General features: G+C 43.7%; 1 protein-coding gene and 1 long non-coding RNA gene across 14 annotated transcripts in view; one reads left to right on the top strand and one right to left on the bottom strand.

The window, feature by feature from the left end:
• STAMBP (STAM binding protein) overlaps window positions 1-12,787 on the bottom strand; it is a 55,131-nt gene that overhangs the window by 33,554 nt on the left and 8,790 nt on the right. For 2 of the 13 annotated variants that reach the window (XR_004428189.1, XM_033175120.1), the window contains exons 1-2: window positions 10,879-11,008; window positions 8,818-9,032 (exon numbers count right to left, since the gene is read on the bottom strand). Coding sequence is in view for 10 of the 13 variants with exons in the window: in XM_033175120.1 (XP_033031011.1) it covers window positions 8,818-9,020 (203 nt within the window). In the remaining 3 variants the exon portion in view is untranslated. The other 11 variants (XR_004428190.1, XM_033175123.1, XM_033175121.1 and 8 more) reach the window with 11 other exon arrangements.
• Window positions 10,946-12,029, top strand: LOC117062036. The gene is made up of 2 exons (XR_004428191.1): window positions 10,946-11,118; window positions 11,701-12,029. It is a non-coding gene; the product is annotated as an uncharacterized LOC117062036 (long non-coding RNA).

Below are 12,787 nucleotides of genomic sequence, written 5' to 3'. Positions count from 1 at the left end.
AGAAGGAGGCAACTGAGTAAGGACTAGACAAGAGTGAGCCATGAATCTGGGACTGTTCCAGAATCATGTTCCAGGCAGATGGAATAGCCCTGAGGCAGAATGAGATGGCTCAGTATGTCCTGATATGGAAGACACTACTGTGAAGAAAGCAAGTCGCAGGACAGAATACGTGGTATGAACCCATTGATGCTTTAAGGAAAAGGATACATGGGGGCCCCAAGAGCTTAATCACATCTCATCCATGCCAGAAATACAATATTGGCCAGCTCTGATAGATGAGACTTCTCTTTTCACTTTAATGTCTCCCTTGTAGTGTTTGAAAAAAATTTTAAATCATGAATAAGTGTTCATTTTGTATGAAAACAACTAATTCAAAAAGTCAAGCAAAAGTTCTTTAACATGGATGCATTTAGGATCCTCATCTTGATTCTTCCAGTCTTAAAAGTTACTCAGCACAGTAAGCATGATCACACGTGAAACCTTCTTCAGTCTATAAACCCCAATCCCAGCAAACATCTTCAACACAGGGGATAGAAGAGGCTCACATAGCAGACAGGAATTGCCTGAATACTCTCACTCCCTTCTGGGCAGCCTAGTTGATGACCATAAAAAGCTGTGAAATAATCCACTGCCTGGTTTATTGTCTGTGCTCATCATGAAAATATGTACTGATTTAATATGCTGAACTCTTTCTTCTATACTGGGGTCTGCAAAAGGCAAAGCATTCCTACATTAGGGAAGCTACTGAGGGGGGAAATATGCCTGAGATCATTAAGATGCCTGAACTGCTCCAGGAAAAGGAACAAACATGCCTTTTAAAATCCTGAAGTAAAGAAAGTATCCACAAAAGGTCTAGAAACAATGATTCTCTGTAGTAGGGGAGGCAGAGGAGTGGTGAGGTAGATGTATACTCCCCTCTCTTTTCTCCTTGGTTGTACTAACTGCCAAAGTTGAGCCACTGTTATTGATAGGAAAATACTAAGTAAAATACAATAGAAAACAGACTGAGAATCACTGAGCTAGAATTTCTTTGCAATTGCTGTGATTTTCCATTCACAGAATCAGAATCAGGATTTTAAAGGTATCTCCAAGAAAAGTGAAGGTAGCTACATTAATTACTTCAGGTAAAGCCAATACAACAAAATTCGAAATTAAACCCTAAATCCCACAAACCAAGTAAATGAGCTGCAAAATCTCATCCCCACCAAAATCTCCTAGCAGTTCATCATTTTAAATGGTCCTATAAGTGACAGGGACAAACTCCCCATATCAGTCTTGCTGTTAACACTAACATGTCACTCAAAATAACACTAACTGACATAAAAAACAATTCCTTAGGCGTCCATATACTCTTAATCCTATCCCCTCTTGCCTTCTGAGGAGTTTATTACTACAACTAAGCTCTCTTCTGGACCGTCAGCCTCTGCTCCTCCATAGGCTCCTTTTCCATCAGCAAAAACATGCTCTAAAATCTCGCAACTTAAAATATATACACAAGTTCACACGCTCCTTGTCCTGCTTCAACTAGTTCCCCATTTTTCTACTTCCCTTCCCATCCAAACTTCTCCAAAGAGTTGTCTACACCAGGGGTTGGCAAACTACAGCTGGTGTGCCAAATCCAACTAACCATCTGTTCTTGTAAATAAAGTGTCACTGGAACCAGTCACATCCATTCATTTATGTGTTGTCTATGGCTACTTTCATGCTATAAAGCAGAGGTAGTGACAGAGAGAGCAAGTAGCCTACAAAACCAAAAATTTTTACTCTCTGGTCCCTTATAGAAAAAAAAATTGCCACCTTCAGCTCTATACCCTTTGCCTCCACTTTCTTACCGTCCATTCACCTTTCTACCCATTCTAATTAGGGTCTCTGTAATCCATCCAGCGAAATTGCTTACCAACATCACCCATGACATCATCTTACCAAACCCAAAGGCCAATCTTCTGTCTTCACCCATCTGACATAGATGGCTACTCTCCTTTTTCAAACACTAACCTCTTTTGGCTCCCATGACACCACATCATTCTCTCTTGGATTTCCTCCTGCCTCTTGAACCTTCCTTCAAAGAAAAACTCCCCTGTTGACTCTCCCTCCATTAACCAACCTCAGGGCTCAGTCTTAGGCTCCTTCTCTTCTCATTCCATAGTCTTATTAAGAAAGATTCTTGATGTTTTATGTTCCACGGACCCTCTCAGAGGAATTTTTTTAAGGTATAACTTAAAGTACAAAGCATTACCAGAAATACCCCAATTTTATTGAAAAAGTTTTCAAAAATTTAAAAAACTGTGATATATTCTTCGTATTGTGCTCTTTTTTTTTTTTTTTTTTCCAGACATTCTCGCTCTGTTGCCCAGGCTGGAGTGCAGTGGTGCGATCTCAGCTCACTGCAAGCTCCGCCTCCTGGGTTCACACCATTGTCCTGACTCAGCCTCCCGAGTAGCTGGGACTACAGGCGCCCGCCACCATGCCTGGCTAATTTTTTGTATTTTTAAAATACAAAAATATAATATAATATAAAAAAAGTAGAGATGGGCTTTCACCATGTTAGCCAGGATGGTCTCGATCTCCTGACCTCGTGATTCGCCTGTCTTGGTCTCCCAAAGTGCTGGGATTACAGGCGTGAGCCACTGCACCGGGCCCAATGTGCCCTTTATCAATGCATTTGATAATGGGATCTAGCTGTAGGTCTAATAATTCTGTACTGTAATTCTGAAGTAGTGATGTTTAGATGCTATTTTGAGATGTCAGCAACAACTGTAATGCAATATGAAAGTATCTTGATTTCTACTGGTGACAAAATTACAAATATTATTACTACTACAGTACTTTGAGGCCTGCATTCAAAATGGAAGGAAATGCTAAATTTCAGTCAGTGGTTAGAAAAAATAAGAAAAGTTTTTCCCATTCAGGTTCACAGATCCCCTGAATTCTATCAGTGAATCTCTGTGAGGTTCCTGGACCCCAGATTAAGAGCCCCTTCACTAGAAAATCTCAGCTATTCTCAGGCCCTTCTCTGCATGCCTCAGGAGTCCTGAGCCCTGGGGACCTAATCCTACAGGGCAGCTGGCCAGGCCTAAGCCTCCATTTCTTCCCCAGCACCTGGCCCAAGGGTCAAAGGGGAGATGGCAGCCCCTCCACCATGTGCATGCACCTCTGCTGGCAGGAGGCCAAGCCTCTGGCCGCAGGGCCTAAGAGCCGGGGCTTACTCAAGCTCAGCTGAGGCCATCCACTGAGCCCCAGGGAGGAAGAAGGCCCTGTCCCCCAGCAGGTGGCCACTGCTCTCCCTCCCCGCCTCCAGTCCCTGCCCCTTAGCAGGGTCAGGCCAAGCGGAGTGTTCTCACCAGTCATCTGCAGGAGTTAGCCATCCAGTCCTTTCCCCTGCTCAGGGCTGGGGCTGCACGGGGTCCCGCCTTCCCAGAGCTCCCTACTCCACCCCTCACATACACAACTTCTTGGCCCAGCCAAGCAAGTCCAGGCCACAGAATGGCACCAGAGGGGTCTGTGGTCAGCCACCCCACCTTTAGGGCAGCACGGGCACCACGGGGTGGAGGGGAGGGGGAGGCTGCTGGGAGCCTCCAGATGCTGCCTGCTGGCCTGCAGGACAGCCCTGCAACAGCTGCTGCTCCTGCCTTGGCAGTCGCCTCATCTCCTCCACCCAAGCCTCCATTTGGAGACTCCATGGCCAGGCCAGCCCTCAGCTGCTCACAACTGATTCAGTCTTCCTCCTTCACACGGGCAAAGCACAGTAGGGATGCGTGGAAAGAATGTACCTATAGATGTGTACATACCACAGCGCTGTAATTTTGTAGGTAGCAATAATGTAAATACATGTATGGATTTTATTATATATATATATAAATCTATAAAGGCATATTTTTAGAAAAACAGTACACCACTGCTTCTTTTGAAAATAGTCTGAATAAGAATAAAATGAATTTCTACAGAGGAAAAAAAAAAAAAGAAAAAGAAAATCTCAGCCATTCTCATGACTTCAGAACCATCTGTATGCTGAGGACTCCCTTGACTGTATTTCCAGCCCAGACCTCAGTCTTCCGAGTTCAGATTGGTACATTCGACCTTGACATCTCTACTTGGATATCTCACAGGCATCTCAAATTTTAACATGTCAAAAAACACCCAAACGTGAACTAAGGTTAAATCCCTCCGCTACCCAGCCCTCTTTAGATCCCACTTTTCCCATCTCAATACATGGACTACCCCATCATTTAAGTTGTTCAAGGCAGAAACATGACATCAACCTCCACAGTATCTTTTTCCCTAAGCGATTAGTAAGTCCTATGGACTTGACCTCCAAAATACCAAATCCATCTGTCTCTTTCCATGTTGCCACACTACTTCAAGCCACCAGCCTGCAAGAATTTCCTAACTAGTCTGCCTGCCTTCTCTTAACACTTGCTCCACCATTTACCACACAACAGTGAAAATTTATACTTTAAAAAAATTGGTTGGGCATGGAGGCTCACACCTGTCATCCCAGTACTTTGGGAGGCTGAGAAGGGAGGATCGCTTGCGTTCAGGAGTTCGAGACCAGCATGGGCAACATTAGTGACATCTTTTTTTTTTTTGAGACGGAGTCTCGCTCTATCACCCAGGCTGAAGTGCAGTGTTGCGATCTCGACTCACTGAAACCTCCGCCTCCTGGGTTCATGCAAGTCTCCTGCCTCAGCCTTCTGGGCAGCTGGGATTATAGATGTGGGCCACCACGCCCAGCTAAATTTTGTACTTTTAGCAGAGATGGGGTTTCACCATGTTGGCCAGGCTCGTCTCAAACTCCTGGGTGGCCTCCCAAAGTGCTGAGATCACAGGCATGAGCCACCGTGCCTGGCTGAGACCTCATCTCTTTAAAAAAATAATGAGTAAATTTAGGTCTGAATCCCACTTAAAACTTTTCAATGGCTTGCTGTTACTCTCAAGATAAAAAACAGACTCCTTACCATGGCACATAAAGTCCTGCATGATCCAGCCCCACTTGCCTCTCCAGGATTACCTGGAGTCATCCTCCCTCTTCTCTGGCTATACTCCTAACACAATGATCTTTCAATCCCCAGAACATGCTAAGGTCTTTCCCACTTAAGCACTTCTAAACACATAGTTACCTGTGTTTTAATACACTGCCCTATGCTCTTGGAATGACCAACTTTATTGCATCCCTCAAATCTCAGCTTAAATCTTGTCTTCTCAGACAGACCTTACCCTGACTATTCTAGTCATAAACCCCTGCTTATTCTCTATCACAGTACTCTTTTCATTGCCTTCATAGCGTTTTCCTTATTTCTTGACTACTGCTGACTTTTGGACATTTATCCATTTATACATGGATTTCCTTCTGCCTCTGCCACCCCTGAGACAGCAAGACTAACCCCTCCACTTCCTCAGCCTTCTCAACATGAAGATGATGAGGATGAAGACCTTCATAATGATCCACTTCCTCTTAACAAATAGTATCTATATTTTCTATTCTTTATGATTTTCTTAATAACATTTTCTTTTCTCAAGCTTACTTTTCTGTAAGAATATAGTACATAACACATACAATATACAAAGTATGTGATAATAGACTATGTTATCAATAGGCTTCCAGTCAACAGTAGGCTATTAGTAGTTAAGTTTCTGGGGAGTCAAAAATTATACACACACACACACAGATATATATATATATATATATTTTTTTTTTTAGACACGATCTCACTCTGCCCCAGGCTGGCGTGCAGTGGCGTGATCTCGGCTCACTGCAACCTCCACTTCCTGAGCTCAAGCAATTCTCCTGCCTCAGTCTCCCAAGTAGCTGGGGTTACAGGCACCCGCCACCACACCAGGCTAATTTTTGTATTTTTAGTGGAGATGGGGTTTCATCATGTTGACGAGGCTGGTCTTGAACTCCTGACCTCAAGTGATCCATCCACTTCGGTCTCCCAAAGTGCTGGGATTACAGACATGAGCCACTGCACCCAGCGCTATGTATATTTTTGATTGCATGGGGGATTGGTGCTAACCTCTGTGTTGTTCAACGGTCAATAGTATTTATTTGTTGTTTATTGTCTTCTCCCATACCTATAAAGGAACACTAATAAGGACAGGGGCCATTTTACTCACTGCTGTCCAGGACCTACTGCAGTGCCATGCAGATAGCAGGTATACTCAATATATATGTATTGAATGAATATGGTCTTTGCCCTAAAAGCCCTTTCTATTGTAGGGCAAAAGGATTCTGAAGGCCCTTCAGAAAATACCTGGTACAGTGATTCCACGATCCTACTGAACTTTCTGAATTACTGTTTCTCCAAAGGAATTGTGCCCCTGGGTTTCATTCTGAGAGAACAATCTACAAGCTTATAGGAAATACATAAGAATATTCTTTCTACCAGTAGTAGAGTATATAAAGAGGACAGAGTCAAAAAAACTGCTCAGGAAAATAAATCGTGTGCCTAGGAATGAAAAACTCCTAATAGCAAAGAGAAGCAGAAATATAATTCTGTGAAACCTTAACAACACTGAGGCCACATGACATGGCATAATGGCATTGAAGAACTACAGATCTTCAAGGAAACAGGTGTTAAGTTAAAGCTGCCTCCAAAGATAGTGAACTGTAACCTAACTTAATGTATAAACAAACTGTAACTTAACGTAAGAGTTAGGTTACAAGTATAACAAATAGCTGAGTCTCAGCCAATCATAGCAGCTGAAACCTCCAGCCAATCGGAGGCTAAAGGCTGCCAAAACATGACCAAATAAGGCAAATACAGAACTGTAGCCAATCAGGCTATTTCTGTATCTCATTTCCTTTTCTCTGACTATAAATATAACCTGCACAACCTCCACTATGGGGTGGAACATTCTGCACCACTTTTGGTCCTGAGTGTTCCCTGAACCTTTTTCTACTGGATTAAACTCTGTTAAATTTAACTTGTCTAAGGTTTTCTCTTCTTAACATAGGCAACAATTCTAAATAAAAAAGACAATAGCAGCCCCATTTCTCCACTCTACAATTACAATATGAATCCTAGACAGTCCACTCTTCCACATACTTTTGTTTGGAGCACTGGTTCTCAAACAGAGGTGATTCTGCCCCTCAGAGATAATGTCTGGTGACATTTTTGGTTGTCACACTGTGGGGAGGGGGCATACTGGCATCTAGTGAGCAGAAACCAGGGATGCTGCCAAACATTCTGTAACACACAGAACAGCTCCCACCACAAAGAATTATTCAGTCCAAAAGGCCAATAGGGCCAAAATTGAAAAGCCCTGCTTTAGAGGAGTATGTGATCAAAAACTTAATGTGATAAAACTGGTATGTGTGTATCATCTCTTGGAAGATATCTAAGAAACTACTAAGAGTGATTGTCTCTGGGGAGGAGAACCAAGGGTTTGGGGGGAAAGAGGAGTGTGTGGGGAGACTTTTTTTTTCTTCTTTTTTTTGGAAACAGAGTCTTGCTTTGCCATCTAGTCTGGAGTCCTGGAGTGCAGTGGCACAATCTCGGCTCACTACAACCTCTGCCTCTTGGTTTCAAGCAATTCTCCTGCCTTAGCCTCCCAAGTAGCTGGGATTACAGGCACATTCCACCATGCCCGACTAATTTTTGTATTTTTAGTAGAGACGGGGTCTTGCCATGTTGGCCAAGCTGGTCTTGAAATCATGACCTCAGGTGATCTGCCCGCCTCGGCCTCCCAAAGTGCTGGGATTACAGGCGAAAGCCACTGCACCTGGCTGAGACTTACTTTTTAACTATAATTATTCTTTTGTGCCTCTGAATTCTGTACTATATATATGTTACCTACTCAAAAATCAGTAGTAAAATAAAAAACCAAAAAATAGCCAGTATGACTCATGACTATGATCTCAAAAGACTACCTCTGACTCTAGAACATTACTAAATGGAAAACAAGAAGAACAGGACCTATGTTGTAGAACAAACCCTGAATTAGGAGTCAGAAAACCAAGGTTTTGTCACTTCAAACATGAGCATATCACCACACACTGAGTTTGTTTCCTCATATGTAGAATGTAGGGTAGTGTGCCCTATTCCATGCACACAGAACTGTGAAGATCCAATGAAATTATGCAGGTGAAATACACTATGAGCTACTAAGAACCAAATACATTGTAATTATTTTTTTAAAAGTTCTGGTATTGTGAAAGACCAAGATTAGAAATGATAAATAAGACCTTTAACATTATTCCCTTTCTAAATTACGTATCATTTCATTGTCAATGGAGTTTTAGAAGTTGTTTGCTGTTAATAGTGCTGAAATCTACTTATGCTGCCTACCCTAAGATGATAAACAACTCAAGGGAAAGGTCTTATTATGATGAGTCACACAAACTGTAGGCAGTTACTAATTATTTGATGATTTGCATGATTATGATAAAGGTTAAGAGGAAAAAATTATTTTCCTGTATCACTAAATTTGCTACAAAATAAGTACAAGTGAGGAATGTTGGCTTTGCTAGACCCCAACAATAATCCTATGATTGGCTGCTTTAGTAGAAAGAGAACAGTAAAAGCATTCATCAGTACATAACATGTCTAGTTTAACCACCAACTCTTTTGTCTAACAGCTGGGCTATGTGGGCATAGGCCAAAGAACTAAATCTCTTACTCATAAATTACTGAGTCATGAAAATAACACCTTCAGCACTCATGTCTTTGAATGGCAAGGACAGCCAATATGTAGGAGTTGCCAGCAAAAATGATTAATGTTGATGATATTGTGAAGTTCTGTGGTTTTAGCAATTCTGAGCCAAATAGGCAAGGCACCAGTCACCAGAAAGGAAAAAGGAAACTGTAGGTGTCTTACGTGATATACTTGTTATAGAGGATGAAGGCATGTTCAATGTTGCCTTCCTCAGAGTAAATGGATGCCATTCGGATAATCTCAACTCCAGAGCGGAAGTACCGACGGGGTGGAATGTCTTCATTCACCTCTACCGCACTACCCAGCTGGGAGAGAGCCCTCACCCGGTCTTCGGGCGGGAGGCTCACATCTCCATGGTCAGACATCAGGACCAAGTTCTGAGACAGAAAAAACAGATGCCATCAATACCATTGCCCCCATCATCCCAGCACAGTCTTACAGTTTATCTCACAGACCTCTATCTTAAGAAGAAAGTATAAGAGAAACATACCAAATGCTGTGGCGCCTATTAAATAAGGACTTTCCTACAAGAAGGCTGAGACCCTCAAGGAAGTCCAAATCATAACAATGAGAGGACTGGCAGACTCGAAAACGTACAACCCCTGTGCCATAATTAGGTGTTATAAGGAGTAGAACCACAGCGGGCCAACCAAAAGTTCAGTTCAAGTTAATCAAATTCTTGCCATTAAGTGACTCTACCCACAGCACCGTAAGAGTGGGAACAGCATCTTTTATTTTCTATTATTTCTCCTTCCAGATACCCACATACCTCCACCCCAGTACCTCGCACAGTGCACTCAGTGAACTTTCGTGAGGATTGTTCACTGACTTCAAGGTTGACCATTTTTATCTGAGAGTAACTGACATCTTCTGTGGTGTCCTTTTTCATATTTGAGCACAAGGTGAGTTAGGGGAACTGGTCTGGGAATTAATGCTCATAACTGTAACTCTGCTCACTAAACTACTATAGTCAATCTATAAAATCAATCACTTATCATTATCATGGCAAGGGATTTGAATCTTGAAAACAACCATTTACTCATCTTCATAGACTAAACACTCTGAGTAACAAAAAGGCATGATGGTAACTTGCATTGCAAAAACCCCTGGGGTCCCAAAACTCCAGTAATTCTAGTCTTTCTAGACATAGTTGCTGTTAGAATCAGATTCCAAATTCCAACCAGATATCGCCACTATCATTTCCAAAATAAATCTGGGCATTTGACACACACTGCATTACAGCAGACCCTAATCAGTATGCTCTAGAATATACAAACTACAGTAGAATAAATCTTGGAATTCAAGGCCCTGTGGCAACTGGCCCTCCCCAACAGAAATCTTTTGCTTCAGTCAGGATTCCAATCTGCCCAGGCATCCTCACATTTCAGTTTCATTTGTCTATCCAGTTTTTCTTTTCTACTACAACTCTTCCCTCAGGGGTAGTCTTCTCTCAGTCAATTCCATCTTTAGGTCTCTTCAATATTCGGATCACAATTCTTCCACAAAGCTTCCCCTCTAAAACACCCTCACTAAGAGCACAAAAGCCGTGAGGACTACTAGGGAGGCAGAGATAGTCCACCTCTCACGAGGCCTCTTTAGGGACTAGGAAAGCCGCAAGCATATCTAAAACCTCCCCAAGTAATTAGTAAACCTAGTCCACAGTCCATGAAAGTTAACTGAAACAGAGGATGCTCGTCGCATCTCAGTACCTCTTGGGAGAGGTTCTTGTGGGTTAAGAAAGGAACCACCTCCCGAGGCCAGGAAGCCGCGCTGGTTACCACCCGGTTGGGCAATTCCAAAAAGGGGATGCAGCATCTGCAAGTGAGGGGGGAAAGGCGGCGTGAAGGACTGAGGGGGAAAAAAGAGGAGGAGAAAGAAAGTAGAAGGAATGAGCGGAGGGGGCATATACAGTGGGGAGGGCTCTATCGACAACTATTTGAGGAACCCTCTTGAAGGCACCCAAGACCAACTTGCCAACCCCAGGCACAATCATCCAGGGTTTTCGGGATCTTTCAAACGCAGTAGGCAGGAGAGCGCTGGGCCTGGCTGGTCAGGCGCCAGCCCGCGGAGACCGAAGCCTTCGGGTACCTCGAGCGAGGCAAGCCGGGCAGGGGACTCGGGGAGAGAAGGCTACAGGCCCCACACTCACGGCGGCCGCTCCCCTTCAGAGTCCGACCACGCTTGGAGGCACTGAACCACCACGTTCCCGGGACCCTTCCCCACCTTTACCAGCGGATGACACTCGGAGGTTCCGGAAACGTCACATCCGGCGCCCGCTCCGCCCACTCCCGCTCGTCTGTCTATTATATTCCCAATGATTTAGGACTTGGAATGGAGAGCTAGTAGGTGGGGCTAGAATCGGCACCTGCGGAAAATCCGACCAATGAGGCGCGAATGACACAGCGGCCATCTTGGTAAAGGAAAAGGAACAAGGAAGAAGGTGGAACCAATGACCAAGCTAAGGTTTGCTTTTAAAATTATTTTGATTTGGGGTAGCCCCTCATGACACTCACAATACTGCTGCATTTAAGGAGGGATTGCTGATCCCAGTACAACTGCAGACTTAGCTAAACTAACCAGGATTTATAAATTGGGGACAGAAAATCTTTCGAATGTATTTTTTTTTTTTTTTTTTTGAGACGGAGTCTCGCTCTGTCGCCCAGGCTGGGGTGCAGTGGCCGGATCTCAGCTCACTGCAAGCTCCACCTCCGGGGTTTACGCCATTCTCCTGCCTCAGCCTCCCGAGTAGCTGGGACTACAAGCGCCCGCCACCTCGCCTCGCTAGTTTTTTGTATTTTTTAGTAGAGACGGGGTTTCACCGTGTTAGCCAGGATGGTCTCGATCTGCTGACCTCGTGATCCGCCCGTCTTGGTCTCCCAAAGTGCTGGGATTACAGGCTTGAGCCACCGCGCCCGGCCTCGAATGTATTTTTTTAGCTTGTATTATGCTCTACACAAAATTGGTAGCCTTAGTTATTAGGCAATATCTAACACTAATATTATTCCTTAGGAAAGAACATAAGTCTAACTTTTTTTTTTTTTAAAGACAGGGTCTTTCAGTGCCACCCAGGCCAGCACAGCAGTGCAGTGGCGTGATCATAGCCCACTGTGGTCTCCAACTTATGGACTCAAGCGATCTTCCTGCCTCCGCCTCCCAAAATACTGGGATTACTGGCGTGTGCCACCGCACCCAGATGAGACTAACGTTTTATTGTCAAAAAACCTATAAAATATTCGGAAAAAAAGAGTTTAATCTCTAAGAGCCACTGTGCAAAAGCAGTGGAGACCCAAAGATCTGTATGACACTGTTCCTGCCCTGAGACCGGGACAGGGTGGTTTTATGCATCAAATACAGAATGGCACGTTCTGCACGTAGATGTGTGTCTGTGTGAATCCATATACATCCCTTTTCCGGAAAGGTCCTACAAGCTTGCTAGTGATTCTGTCTCAGGAGACTTTGTGAAACATTAGGCTTTGGTTTAAAAGTCTAAGTCTCTGGGGGCCACTTTCCCAAAATTTGGGAGCCTCGCTGTGAGTTTGTTAGTGTGATGGCATGATGTATTATTCAAGGTCTAGCTTAAAGCCCTAATTCAGGTGTTGCTTCCTCCACCTAGCCAGCCTCCAGATCTCTCATTTCTCCCAAACTCTGTTGTGTATATTTCTGTTGGAGTTAGGTGAAGTGATTCTGTGTAGTCATCAACTTTTCAGACTTAGGATTGAAGTACTTACTTGCTTCATCACCTCCCCTTCTGCCCCCAGCAAGCACTAATATGCATTGGTCTACTAACAACTCTCATGGATCTACTACAGATAGATCTGGGAAGATAATTGTATAGGGCACTCTATTGTGTCTTCAAAACTCTCTCTACTGACTCTCTTCAGAATGTAAACATGATGGGTTGGGCCTAAAGAAATGGATGCACTGGAGATGCTGGTCATTGGGTGGGCATATAGTGCAGATGGGGTCCTGGCAGGAGGCAAAACAGGTCAAAAACGGATCCATTCAACCTCTCAATAAATGTTTACTGAGTGTCTACTATGTGCCAGGTTCTGTTCTAGGTGTTACGGATACATCAGCAAACAAATCCAGCAGGTGGATACTCTAGTAATGGAAGTACAGGTAGAAGTACAGC

The sequence above is a fragment of the Trachypithecus francoisi genome, unplaced genomic scaffold, assembly GCF_009764315.1.
Source record: "Trachypithecus francoisi isolate TF-2019V2 unplaced genomic scaffold, Tfra_2.0 Lachesis_group17, whole genome shotgun sequence".
NCBI classification, from domain to species: Eukaryota; Metazoa; Chordata; class Mammalia; order Primates; family Cercopithecidae; genus Trachypithecus; species Trachypithecus francoisi.
Note: the sequence above shows the minus strand (reverse complement) of the source record. Positions and strands in the feature narration are given on the sequence as shown.